This window comes from Rhinolophus ferrumequinum, chromosome 11, assembly GCF_004115265.2.
Source record: "Rhinolophus ferrumequinum isolate MPI-CBG mRhiFer1 chromosome 11, mRhiFer1_v1.p, whole genome shotgun sequence".
Lineage (NCBI taxonomy): Eukaryota > Metazoa > Chordata > Mammalia > Chiroptera > Rhinolophidae > Rhinolophus > Rhinolophus ferrumequinum.
The window spans coordinates 24,565,097-24,579,686 of NC_046294.1; the positions used below are offsets into that span (position 1 = coordinate 24,565,097).

Consider the following 14,590-nt stretch of genomic DNA (forward strand, 5'->3'; position numbering starts at 1 on the left):
TGCAAAATTAAATAATCTGCTGTAAGTGATCGTTAATTTCAGTAATTGCCCAGAGGATAGTTTTAGTTACAAAAGATAATGTTGGATTAATGCTTGGGAAGTAATTGTGGACATTATCAAAGGACTGGAAATAGGAAGTATTGAAAACTATCAGGAACAGATCTATTTATTCAATATGTTATACTTGTTTACTCTTCCCCAAATAACCACTCGTTTTAATCTAATTAAACTTAAAGGTTAATTAGTTTTCATACTCCAATTATCTTCCTCAATTTATAAAATAAAAATAATTAGGAAGTTAACAAGTAAAAATTTTTTATTCCTTTCCCTCCATAGCAACTTTTCATATTTTGGTAAAATTAAACTGCTTTATCAAAAATGTAATATTGCAATTATATGACAAATATTTTATGATTAACAGTAGATAGATCAGAAGGATAAGAATTTTAAAATTGTCCTTAATTGTTCTTGTAATGATTTTTTAAATTTGATAATATAACCACGTTATAGAAATTTTGAAAAACAATTATTCCATCACGCTAACATGTACAGAGGGTGCCAAAAAATGTATGCACATTTTAAGGAAAAAAAAAATTACTAAAATTGTAGTACTCAATATACTCGTATAACAATAAGAAAAGATGAATACAAGTCGTGTTTTACTTTTGCAATTACAAGAGGTGCTCAAAGTGGTTACCATCAGTGTAATTTTAATTCAGTTTTTTCCTTTCTTAAAATGTGTATACATTTTTTTGGCACTCTCTTACAGTGTTCATATTTTGGTATGTTTCCAACCATTTAAAAAAATCTTTGCATTAGAATAACTTAGGATTCCTGATACAAAACAGAATCCCACACTTTTAACAGTCACCTCAGATGACTGCATATTCAAGTTTGAGAACTGAAAACTAAAGATAAGAGCCTGTCATTTAAAATTACGTAACATTACTTTTAGTAGATAGATATGAGTAAGTTCTAGTATGCTTTCCAAAATTATGTGTATGTATGTAAAAAGCTTTAAATGGAGCCTTTTGGATTGGTTAATGATAGACTAGAGAGTTTCTGATGTCAAAACAAAATTCAAAGCAGTATCAAGAATTTTTCTTTATTTTTAAAATTTAAACCAAGCTTTGGTTATCAAGTAGATTCTTGTGTAAACATAACTGTGCTAAATATATTTAAGAATATTTAACTTAAGATGTTTTCACATAAATACTAATAAACAGTATCTCGGATAATTTTTAAAGAAGAAAAATGGAGTAGTAGTAGGGTAACCAAAGGAAGGGTGTTCACCTGTTCTTTCGCTAGCTTCACCAATAATTGAATTTGAATATGACCTGCAGGGTAACCTTTGCTTTTCTCTAATGGGGCCAATTATAATAACATTGCTCTTGCTGGCTGTTTGATTTACATAGCTCTATTTAGAGAAGATGTAATGAAAAGTTTATACTCTTTTGGTTCATAATTTTGTTAATTGGTATGATTTATGAGCACCTGGAATGTCTAGATGCTTTGTTTTCTTTTCAATCCTTGAAAAATCATTTGTAGTAGTTATTCTCGTTTTATAAATGGGAACAAACACTGATGCTGGGAGAGATTCAGTAGTTGATACAAGGTAATCAAATTCTTTTAATTTTATCGCACTGCTTCTCCAAAGCAGGTTGATAGTTTGAAAAACTTTCATGATATTTAAAATAATGAGATTATAGCTGCCCTGGGAATCCTACCAGTATAGGCTCTATAATGGGACTATCAAAGAATATTGGTTGAATTAATAAATGACAATCCGTGGCCATGTATTCAAGGTCAGGGTCTTTCTATGTTAATCCAAAGTATCTTTCTCCATATGTGTTGAACCAATACCAATTGAAGCAAATAATTGATGAATCCAAAATGTAGGACCAATTGGTGTAGCAAAGAAATGTAAAAATATTTTGGCTTATATTTCTTAACACATATATAGACAAAATTTTTATTGAAATGTATAAATGAAATACATGAAGTACAGTCTTTTTTTTCTTTATTTCTTCCTCCACTCATAGAACTCTGCCCATCATAACTATATTAACAACTTAGTGTATATCCCATATTTTCTCCATGCTCATAAAAACATACATATATACAAATAAGATTTGTTTTTGCTCATTATTTTACAAAAATTGCCTATATTATACATATATACTGTATATGTTTTTATCTTCTTTCATTCAATAAAATCTTACGGAAATTTCCCCAAATTACCTGTTACAATCCTAATTAATTTCATATGGGTATAGAATATTCCATGATGTGGATGCACCATAATTTATTAAGCCATTTTTCTATTGGTGTACATTTACTTTAACTTTTTGCTGCTGGAAAGTTTACAGTAAATAATTTGGTACAAGCACTTTTATATCCTGGGTTTTTATTTCTATGGTGTAGATTCCAGAAGTGGAATTGCTGGGTCAAAAGATAAGTATTTTTTATTTGAATAGCTTTTGCCAATGGCTTTCCATAAAGGCCATTACAATTCATATTTCTTCCAGCAATGTGTGAAATTCCTTTTACTTATTGCTTCAGTAGTATTAATACCTTTTAAGCTTTTACCATTCTGATTGGTATAAAATGACATTGGTATAAAAACAAAAATTATTTTTCCCCCATTTTGTAAGTTTGTACGTGTTGCCATATTATTTTTAACCATTAGCATTTTCTCTTCTGGGAATCACTTATTCATATTCTTTGCCAATTTTCTCAATGAGTAGTTTTGGTTTTCCTGTCCTATTGTAAGAACTGTATATAATCTGTTATTGCATTTGGGAAGCTGGTGACTTGAACTCATCTTTCTTCACTCCCACGCTCAACCTACTTGCCTCTACTGAGCCAAGCAGCTGGATGCAGGGAAACCTGAGGTTTTATGGCTGTCTCAAAGAAGAGGGCTGGTGGAGAACCTAGGGCAAGAAGAAACTGACCCATACAAATACTTGGAACACCTCAACTGCCTTTCCACCCTAGAAGAATGTGGACATCAGCCAGGCCGAGTCCTCCCTACTCTTGAGCAAAGATTTCTTGCTGGTTTTTTGTCGGAAGACTACCAACAGCCTATTTGCTGTCTACACCTGCTACTCTAGGCCTGCCAACACTCAGCTTCAGTGAATAGACAGGAAAAAAAAAAAAAAAACTGCACAGCTAAGGATCCAGCAACAAGAAAGAATGTACAACTGTCGGGATAGGCCCCCCCAAAAAATAGAACTGCTTCAGGAGAGACAATAACCTGAACAAATTGTATGAACACAGCAAGACTGAAAGTGCAGTATTAAAAAAATCTCTGGAGCCAAAACCATTAGTTTTGAACCAACCATGGCAATAGGTCAAATGGAGGAGAATGGTGACATGGAGACTTAAATTAACAGCCTAGAGAATCTAGTGGAAAAATATTTTTAAACCTAGAGCAAAAGTTCAAAGAAAGGGTAAAAATAATAGATTTTGAGGATAGAATAAGGAGACCTAATATGTATAATAGGAGTTCTAAAAGGAAAAAAGGGAACAGATGGCAGAGGCAATAATTTTTAAAAAATTGTTAAGTCTGGCTTCAAAGGACATGATGAGTTCCAGGTAGAATTTGTGTTCATAATAACAAATGCCACTTATAAGTGCTCACTCTGCCAGGCAGTGTCCTAATGACTTCACATTAACTAATTGAGGCCTTATAACAGCCTACAAAATAGGTATTATTATCCTCCTTATGCAGATCAAGAAAAAAGAGGTTAAGTGGATACTCAGAATGTGAACCCAAGAGGTCTAATTCCAGAGCTTTGACTAAACTGCCTCAAAGAGCAAAGACCTATATATATTTAGGGCTATCCTGTGAAAATTTATGAATTCTGCAGATCAAGGGGACAATCCTACAAATTCCAGCAAAAGCAAGTTTTCAGCAAAAGACTCATCAGAGTTATCTGCAGCATCTGAAGCCTGAAAACTGGACAAATTTATATATACTACTGAGAGAAAAGGACCACAAGCCAAATTATTCACCTATTAGGGCGAAACAAAGATCTGCTGATATATCACAATTGAGCACCTAATCCTACTTACCATCTGATGAAAATATTCAAAAAAAGGAAATGTAATAATTAACTTTTGTCTTTGCACATACTATTCTTCCTGCCTGGAATAACTCCTCCCTTTACCAGTATAACACTTCATCCTTAACATCTTATCTTTATTCAGGAAATCTTTTGCAACTCCTTAAGTCTATGTTTTATGCTCCGCCTAAATGCTCCCATAGCATTCTGTACGTCCACCATCTTGGCACTTACTTTCTCCATAAAATTGTAAGCTCTATGAGAACTTGGATAGACTATGCATGTTTTCTTCACTGGTAGCCCCAGTGGAATACAGTAGTTTGCCTGGGTGACTACAATTTATGTATAGTCCAAATTAACAAATTTTTTTCTGCCCTCCTATGCCTTGTATGTCTGTATTTATCTTGTTGACTATCCTACAAAATTTTAAATTCACAAAGTTTCAAAGTTTGAAAATCTATTCATATAGGATCGATTTACGTAAGGCTTATTTACAATGCATATATTCATCTTGGGTTCAAACTTCTATTTGCTATTTTTGAAAGGTAGAATTAATAAAGTATAAAGATGAGTTTGCAAGATTAGTCAAAAAATTGAGGTAGTATTTTATTTTAGAAAAAATATTAATGCTATGTTTTTCTATTTCTCTTCAGATTAAAGCTAAAAATTATGACAAGGTTGAAAAGGTGAGTCCTATTAAAATATACTTTGAATTTTATGCTGACGCTTAACTTAGGACTTACCCAATGTAGGACTTACCCAATGTAAGGCAAATATAGTAAAATGTTAATAATTATTGAACCTATGTAGTGATTTATGTAGGAGTTCATTGTACTTATTCAACTTTTTGGTATGCTAGAAAATGGTCATAATAAAAATTTTGGAAAAGAAAGTGATTATATTCTACTGACCAAAATCATCAGAATGATTTTGATTATCTAAAAATAGGAAGTTGTTATTTGCCATTTATTTGCAAGAGGATAAATTCATGAAAGGAGCTGAATTTGTTTTTTTAGTGTTCCATTTCACCCATGTACATGTGAAATTTAACCTGTGCGTTCTGATAATATTTTCTTTTGTTTATAGCTATTTCAGAGATGCCTTATGAAGGTTTTGCACATTGATTTATGGAAGTGTTATCTTTCATATGTCCGAGAAACCAAGGGCAAACTTCCAAGTTACAAGTAAGTTAAATCAGGATCTTAAAATGCAAGTCATCCCCAGGCACAGTCAATCCCACAGTAACTCACACCTTCTCTGAACTCTATGGAAAGAGACTTAAGGATTTAAAAAGTTGGAATTCTCTGAGAAGTCAGTAATCTTGGAAAAAATGCTTCAAAAGAGCCACTGGCGTTAGTCTTATTCTGTAGAGTTGAATCATCCAAGCCCCTCTTCTATGATTGAAAAACTGAACATTTGCCACACGGAATCACTTTGTTGACAGGCTTGTCAAACTTAATAAGAAGCATATTACTCGGCATGGCACTACCCTTGGCAGGTTATGATGCTATGTGCTACTTAAGTATTCCAGGGCACCTTTGACAACTCTATTGTAGTGTAGCTGATCTCGCCACTATGACATACCCACCCATCTATGTTTGCTGAATCTAAATAATGGACCGTCTCAAATACTATTTGTGTATATAACAAGCAGGCTAGTTATTTCTATAACTAGAATTTTTTTCTTTTTCTCATTATCCTTTATTGTCTTATAGTAAAGAGGAAGTTCTTTCTCTCTGAATTTTACTTCAGAGCTGATATATCTTTAGATGTAACTTAACCTCCTTAAACCAGATATTTCCACATATTGCTCTGCTATATAAGATTAGGCAGTTTAAAGGATATAAAGATAAGTAAAACCTGGGCCTTATTGTTGATAAGCTAACAAGCAGTAGGTAAAGAAAAGAAAGTACCATATTTTGCCGTGTACAATGTGCACTTTTTTCCCCAAATTTTTGAGGGAAAAATAAGGATGCACATTTTACATGGGTAGTACTAATTCCGTATCTATATAAAGGTTTTAAATTCTTTTATTTATGCTTATGAGTTAAAAGTGTAACTCTAGAAATCAATAATGGTATTCATATACAAAATGATACTCTGGAACACAATAATTGGTTTTGTTGAATTTATGACAAGCTTGCAACTACGAAGAGTTCTTGGCCTTCTATGATGCGTAAATATTGTAAATTTGTTACCAGTACATACAGTTTCTTGTACTTCATATTTGTTCTTGTGTTTTGTAATTATTTTTGCATAAAATTTATTGTACCATAATATGTTAAAAAAATAAATGCTTAAATTCCTTTATAATACAAAAAAAAAATACGTAAATGTAAACAAATAAAAATTTGAATTAAAAAATTAAAGTGAAAGATTTTTTCCCTGAAAGGTTGGGCCAAAAATGTGGGTGCACCTTATACAGGGAGCACATTATACATGGCAAAATACGGTATATACATTAATGACATTGACAAGCTAACCACAAAAGAATTACTTTATATTCTTGCAAAGATGTCTTTACATTTTTGTTTATATACACAAAAAGTTTAAATGCTATTCTGATCATATGATCAGATGTCATGATTGTTTTAGTTATAGATACATTTTAATAAATACAATTTAAAAAAAACATCTTTCACATTTATTTCAGAGAAAAAATGGCTCAAGCATATGATTTTGCACTGGATAAAATTGGAATGGAAATTATGTCTTATCAGGTAGAGTTAAAAATATTTAAATATATACACTAAAAAAATTTGAAAATATCAAGAAAGATACTAACACTATTTTATTTCTTAGATCTGGGTGGATTACATCAATTTCTTAAAAGGCGTGTAAGTATTTTTATAGGTTGTTTTTTCAGTGTGAACAGTTGGTTTAGCTATAATATGATTGATGGCATGTCTTATCCAACACCAGGGAAGCTGTTGGATCTTATGCAGAAAATCAGAGAATAACAGCTGTTCGAAGGGTTTATCAACGGGGTTGTGTTAACCCAATGATCAACATTGAACAACTCTGGAGAGACTATAACAAGTATGAAGAGGTAAATTGGACCAGAATGGTTATTATAACAAAGCCATTTTTACTTTTATGTGTTGTAGATTTGTGGATTTCTTGCATCAGGTAGCTAGGTAGCTGAATATCAGTGCTCCACATGTATGTTTTTAAATTGATTGTAATAAAAGAACCATTCCTAATGTTTTTGCAAGGTTTTGAGCGTCTCATATTGCTGTTGGTTATTTCTCAGAGAATACTCTGGGAGAATTATAATTCTTACAAAACCATTTTTATTCAATGCCAAGCCATACCCACACAATCATACACACACATTGCCATTGATCTCTTATGAAATGATAGCTTTTTAGAATTGCTTTTCAGTAGTAATAATCAGTTACAATACATCTCTATCACCTAGTTACAGTGATAAGATTATTGGCTTGCATTTGTGATATATGGAGCTGCAATCCAAGATTTTTGTCTCATTGGTGTGCTTTAACCAAGTGAGCTAATAAGTAAATATACATGCTAAATAAGCTCTACCACTAAAAGAAAATTCCTCATATGTACTGTGATTTGGAAGAACTAAGTAGAATATTGAAACCATTCCCTCGTAGGCATGAGCAGTGGTTCTCAAAACTTTTGGTCTTCAGATTTTAAAAATTATTGAAAACCACAAAGAACTTTTAATTTTAATAAGGGTTTTATGTATCAAATTTAGCATGTTGGAGTTAAAACTGAGAAATTTTAAGATTTTTAAAAATTCATTTGAAGTTTACAATAGTAAATGTCTTACATTTTAACATAAATAGCATTAAAACAAACTGTATTTGCCAAAACAAGAAAAAATTTAGTGAGAAGAGTGACATTGTTTTGTAGTTTTGCAAATTTCTTTAGTATCTAGGTTAATAGAGGACAGCTAGATTTTCATATCTGCTTCTAAATTCCATCTGCTATGATGCTGAACATCATGTAGCTTCTGAAAAATTCCAAGTATATTTGTAAGTCAGGCAAATAATGTCTTAGTACTATATGAAAATTGTTTTGATCTCATGGACCATCCTCTCACCCCCAAAAGGGTCTTGGGGATCAGGAATCCCACTCTTTGAGAACTGCTAGACACGAGTGATAATGTTTATGTCTCCTTGCTAACACTAATTTTTCAAGTCATGCAGACCTAGTTAAAAAAGGGCTTTTAGAGCTAAGTCATGGCTATTCACCCAGATGAATCTGAACATTATTATTTATTAGTAGAATTTTATATGAAATAATTGATGCTTTCCAAATCATTCCCTATCTTTAGAAATTCCTGATATATGGAAATACACTGCCAGTTTGTAACAGACATAAGCACATCTTCCTTGATCTCTGAAGCATATAATGTGATTGAACCTTTGTTTTACTAACCAAAACAATCTTTTTTTTCCCGTTTTTTTAAATTTATTTATTTATTTTTTTTTTTATTGGGGTGACAATTGTTAGTAAAATTACATAGATTTCAGGTGTACAATTCTGTATCACATCATCTATAAATCACACTGTGCGTTCACCACCCAAAGTCAGTTCTCCTTCCATCCCCATACATTTGATCCCCCTTACCCCCATCTTCCACCCCCCACCCCCCTTACCTTCTGGTAACCACTAAACTATTGTCTGTGTCTATGAGTTTGTTTTTTTTTTTTGCTTAGATGTTTATCATTTATATCCCTCACACTGTGGACCCCCCTCCTCCTAGCCACTCTCTCTCTAACATCGCACCGAGCCATCCCATTTCCACTATCTCCACTCCCAATGCTGTACTCCGCCTCTTGTAAATGTATACATACATATATATATATATACATATATATATATATATATGTATATATATATATAATATTATAGTTGGCATTCATTATTGTTCAGCTTCAGGTGTACAGTGCAGTGATCAGGCATCTACATCTTCCCTGAGATGGTCTCCCAAATGGGACATGTGTCTATCGATACCCTACAAAATCTTTACAACATTATTGATTACGTTCCCCAGATTAATTTTCAAAACCCCGTGCCCGTGGCCATCTTGTGGTGACTTACTGTTTTCTCCAAAACAATCTTTTAAAGTAAAGAATTTAAATTTAAAGTAACTTAGTAAATGAATAAATTAACTGTATTGTGCTAATAAAAAATATACTGAATTTAAAGATAATATACCTTTTCCTTTGTTTTTTATTAGGGTATCAATATTCATTTAGCTAAAAAAATGATCGAAGATCGGAGTAGAGATTACATGAATGCTAGGCGTGTAGCAAAGGTATGAAATTCTATCAGGCCACTTATTTTAATGATTGTTATGAGTATGATGTTTGCAGAAGAGCATTCTCTGGTATTACTCAATATTTTCAGTTATTAGCAATCTTAACTAATGACAGTTGCATTGTATGAGAAGATGATATTGTTGAAGTGAAATACCTCTTTACAGACATGTTAAAGGACAAAATAAAATAAATCAAGTTTGGAAGAAATTATTTTTTTTAAATATTAAAACAGGTCATAGGGACAAGGTTCTAACTAGAATTATGAAGTAGTTCTTATTTTCCCTCCTATTTGCTCATACATATCTGAATGCTGTACTATTCTGTGGTCTAAAAACAGAGTTCTCAAAAACAGATTTTTCTCATGTGTGCATACCTCTTTATTCATTGACACTGTGAGAAGTTAGGAAAATAGCCTAGTAATATAAACTATTGAAATTTTAAAAGACAGATGGTTTCTCTGAAGATGGTAGTAATGATGCCACTGGATCATCTGTCTTGTTGATATGTCAACTCCTTTGTCCTAGAGAGTGACCTCCTAGATCACCGATAGAGAGGGCCCAGGGGTACTCTAGTCACCCAGTCCTGATAACCTGTTCTTGAGTAGGTAATCGTCTGTTATCTTTCTCCCTGCTCTTAAATAGTTTTTAGATTATATTAACAAAGCGGTATTTGGAAGCAATAGGCATTTGAACAAAGTATTCCAAACTGATCAACTCCATCCTGTATATCTGAGTTGTTCCTATGCTCACCACAGAATTCTAAATGCTTGTCTAGGAATATGAGACAGTGATGAAAGGTTTGGACCGCAATGCACCCTCAGTGCCTCCTCAGAATACTCCGCAAGAAGCTCAGCAGGTGGACATGTGGAAGAAATACATACAGTGGGAAAAGAGCAACCCTCTTCGTACAGAAGATCAGACTCTTATAACAAAAAGAGGTAATAAGATTAACCCTCCTGGAGCTCCAGTTACATATATGTTAGGTCACTTGATACTATCCCCTAGGTTACCAAGATTGTTCTTTACCCCATCTTTTTCTCTCCTACGTTCTTCAGATTCAGTAATTTCTATAGCTCTGTCTCCAGGTTCACTAACCTTTGTTTTATCATATCCAATCCAATGTTAAGCCCATCTAGTGAATTCTTCATTTTAGATATTTTACTTTTCAGTTCTATAAATTTCCATTCTAGAAATTTTTATATTTTTTACAGCTCCTTTTTTATAGTTTCCTTTCTCTGTTGCAATTCCATGTCGATTACCATCTTTTTCTTTATATACTTGAACATATTTATAACAGTAGTTATAAAATTGTCGTCTGCTAATTCCAACATCTGAGCCATCATGGGGTTGGTTTCTTTTTTTCTTGACTATGAGTAACATTTTCCTGTTTTGTCACAGTATAAACATTAAAATTTTTCTTGTACAGATGTACAGGTGATACAGTGTAAAAACTGGATTTTGTTATCTTCCTCTAAAGAATGTTGAGTTTTATTTTAGCAGGGAGTTAAATTACTGGCAGATCACCTAGACCTTTTGATGACTTGGTTTTACACTGCTAAGTTGTTTTAGTTTTGCCCTTAATCTTAGGGTAAATCTCTTAGTCCCAGGACATGCTCTTTACTCCTAAAACAAAAGGGGAAGGACACGGTATTTACCCACACCCTCTAACTTGATGGGATTCAAATTCCAAACTTGGTCTCCATTGCAGTGGGCAGCTGGTGAGATACCTATTCAGCTCTTTCAGACTTCCAACTTTGCTTTCAGCTTGGGTTCTTTGTATTCTTTCCTATCTATGTATATTCTGGGGGTTAGCTAATGATTTTCAGGCTCCACTTTCTGTGGCTCTCTCTTTTAGGGGATTTTCCCCTTAATTTCCAGTTGCTGTCATAGCCCAGAAATCTATATTACTTATCTCAAGCCAGTAAGACTTCAGCATTTGATTTGAGTACTAGTTATCCCAGAACTGTATGCCCTTGAGGGGAAAATCCATGTTAAATATTGATCTCACCCAATGTGGTTCTGATTTTGTAAGGGCTCTGTCTTCTCTGGTTTCTGTTTCTTTTGGTCATTCTCCAGTGCCTTTAAATAGTTGCTTTTTTTTTTTTTTTTTTTTTAGCTTATGAATATTATTTTCAGGAGAGTTAATCCTATACAAACTACTCCGCCACTGCCAGAACTAGAATTTGGACCTTTCAAAAATCCCTCAGTCTTGCTTTTCTCTCTCACCTGTTGGCCTTTGCAAATAATGGGGTTTTGTTTTGTTTCGTTTTATTTGTTTTGTTTTGTTTTTTTGCCTACACCATTTTTGTATCTACTCTTGTTCTTCTTGCACTCCATTTACTCTCTCATCTGACCAGCTTCTATCCCTTCTTCAGGTTTCGCTTTAGATGTCAATTCCTTAGTGAAGCCTTTCTTGAGTCCCTAAACTATGTTAAGTCCTGCTGCTGTAAGTTTCAAGAGTACGCTGTACTTTCCTCATCACAATACTTATTACTTTTTATAATTGCTCTCTTAATGTTGCTCTTTTCAATGTACTGCAGACTTCTTGAGTATAGGAAGTCTTATTCACTGGCGTATTCATAGTGTCTTTCACATTCTTCGCATATTGTTGCTCAATAAATATTAAGTTAATAAATGATGTGTGGATGGGGCTTGGGTGGATGATGGTGCCAGAAATCACTAAAGCTTTTTATTTCTAATTGTCATTCATTATTGAGTGCCCTGTCTTAGCCTAATAATTTGGTTGTGATGCTTGTATTGATAGTTTCATAAATAATATTTATTTTAATTGAATGTTGTGACTGTCTTCCCTTAGTTATGTTTGCTTATGAACAGTGCCTACTTGTGCTGGGCCATCACCCTGATATTTGGTATGAAGCTGCCCAGTATCTTGAGCAGTCAAGTAAACTGCTCGCAGAGAAGGGGGTGAGTATTCCCTTTGGTCTTTTCATGGTTATGGTAAATGTGCTAAAAATATTACATTGACGTTTGGTAGTAAAGAGTAAATGTTGAAAACTTTATATCAGTGAGTCTTAGCGAAACTCTGTATGATTAGACTTCTTTAGTCAGAATTAAAGTATAATGGCAGTTTTTTAATGCATTAAAGTGATGAATCATTTAGAGTACTTTATGATTCTTCTGTTAAAATAATAGAAGTTGTCTTTGGAATATTTTTAGAATCCAGAAATGCATATGTGTCCATATGTGTATATATAATGAGTGTGTATTTTATTCTGTTTCAGCTATATTAAAATTATTGAGAGTGAGCTTTACTTTTTTTCTCTCCTAGGATATGAATAATGCCAAATTATTTAGTGATGAAGCTGCTAATATATATGAAAGAGCCATAAGCACTTTATTAAAGAAGAATATGCTTCTTTATTTTGCATATGCAGATTATGAAGAGGTGAGTAAAAGTATTTCGAACTTTCTTATAATTGGATTTTTTTACTGCAAGACTGAATTTTCTTTCTGGCTGCCTCTTTGCCAAGCATATTGTTTTTGATAGACAGAGATGTTGCAAAATGAGCACTTATTAGCCCTCAGCTCGGTCATTATATATTTATGCTCAAAACAGGTGCCATTGGGGGGTGTAGACACTGGATTCCTCAGAGCTCAAATCCTGTTTGTTTAGAGTATATATTTATACCCACTTCTTTTCTACCACCTTAGAGTCGCATGAAGTATGAGAAAGTTCACAGTATATATAACAGACTCCTGGCAATTGAGGATATTGACCCCACCTTGGTGAGTAACTTTACAGATTTCTTTTCCACCTTTGCAATCTGCTTTAACAAAAACAAAAAGAATTATTTATGTACAGTAAAATTATCTGTTTATATTGTGTAGTTCTATGAATCTTCACCAGTAACACTGAGTCATGGGATCATCATCAATTAAGATAGAAAACACTTCGATGACTCTCCAAAATTCTCTCATATGACCCCTTTGTAGTGAACCCTTCCTCTCTCCCAGCCCCTGGCAATTACTGATCTGTTTTCTGCTCGATCATTTTTTTTTTTTTTAACGCAGCTGTATGTAACAGCTACAGTGGGGCTTTCTCTGTCTAACACTTTCCTGTGATCATGGTGTGAAGTCATTTATGCCACATAATTGTTGCTTAATAGATATTTATTTTTAAATAAATGGAGGCAGGAGAAACCAACATCTTGTGGAGAGATTGAATAGGAACTCACTTTGTCCTGAATTCTGCTCTGTAATAGTGCTTTTCAAAGCCCTGAGTTTCCGTAAAACTGCATTGGAGCTCTTTCAGTAGGAGGGTAAGGGGATAGGCCCATGCATGGGGCGCTAGACCCTCTCCTGCAGTCAGCTCCAGCTGTACTGCCTTTTTGCTTGTTTATATTGGCATTCCACACTGCTTTAATTGCTGGCATTTATTAATCATTCTTAAATTCGTTTAGCAAACCACTCTGTGCTATGCACTATGCTACATTCCAACAGTATAATGACGTATTAGATAAAGTTCCTTTCCTCAAGGAACTCATAGTTCATTAACTTATCCATCCATTGGTCAAAATTGGGCAACATAGTTTGACATCATCAAAATTGTGCAAATCAGGACCCTGCTCATAATCACCCTAGTTCTCATCCAGAGATGTTTATTCATTGAACAAATACTGCATACTCTTCATGTGTTGGGCACTCCATAGATGCTGAGTATAAAATGGCTCATAAATAATTATCAATAAAGTTACATTGTATGGTCTCTGAAAAATAGAGTAGTGGACTTTTAAAGCAATAAACCAGGAAAATGTGAAGTTAAACGTATATTACTAAACATGTTTGTATTAGATCAAAACTTGAGTTTTCTAGGTATTGGATAATGAATATTAATGGAGTGTTTTCCCACAGTTGCACTCTTATTCCCTCCTTAAAATTTAATTTGCAAGATCTGGAATTAAATAGGGTTGATGATTGCACAACCTTGTCAATATACTAAAAAACCTTTTAATTAAGTGTATGCTTTAAAGGGTGAATTTTGTGGTAGGTGAATTATATCAGTTTTTTAAAATTAATTTACATACATCTTTAATACCGGAACAGATTTGCTTGTGGATTTAAATAGTGCAATATCTATAATATTACTTCTGATTTATTGGGTAGTCAAGATTGCTTTCTTATACAGAAAACATATTACTATAGGAATAAGGTGAGCCTGTACTAGATGCTACAGGGATTGAATTCTGCTAATTTACAGAAAACAAAT

At 33.3% G+C, this 14,590-nt stretch overlaps 1 protein-coding gene across 1 annotated transcript in view; it reads left to right on the plus strand.

The window, feature by feature from the left end:
- CSTF3 (cleavage stimulation factor subunit 3) overlaps positions 1 to 14,590 on the plus strand; it is a 65,093-nt gene that overhangs the window by 39,414 nt on the left and 11,089 nt on the right. The window contains exons 4-13 of the mRNA XM_033121151.1: positions 4,721 to 4,753; positions 5,154 to 5,251; positions 6,721 to 6,787; positions 6,870 to 6,904; positions 6,990 to 7,116; positions 9,283 to 9,360; positions 10,139 to 10,301; positions 12,179 to 12,288; positions 12,653 to 12,769; positions 13,036 to 13,110. Of these exons, the coding sequence (XP_032977042.1) occupies positions 4,721 to 4,753; positions 5,154 to 5,251; positions 6,721 to 6,787; positions 6,870 to 6,904; positions 6,990 to 7,116; positions 9,283 to 9,360; positions 10,139 to 10,301; positions 12,179 to 12,288; positions 12,653 to 12,769; positions 13,036 to 13,110 (903 nt within the window). The remainder of the gene's footprint in view (positions 1 to 4,720; positions 4,754 to 5,153; positions 5,252 to 6,720; positions 6,788 to 6,869; positions 6,905 to 6,989; positions 7,117 to 9,282; positions 9,361 to 10,138; positions 10,302 to 12,178; positions 12,289 to 12,652; positions 12,770 to 13,035; positions 13,111 to 14,590) is intronic.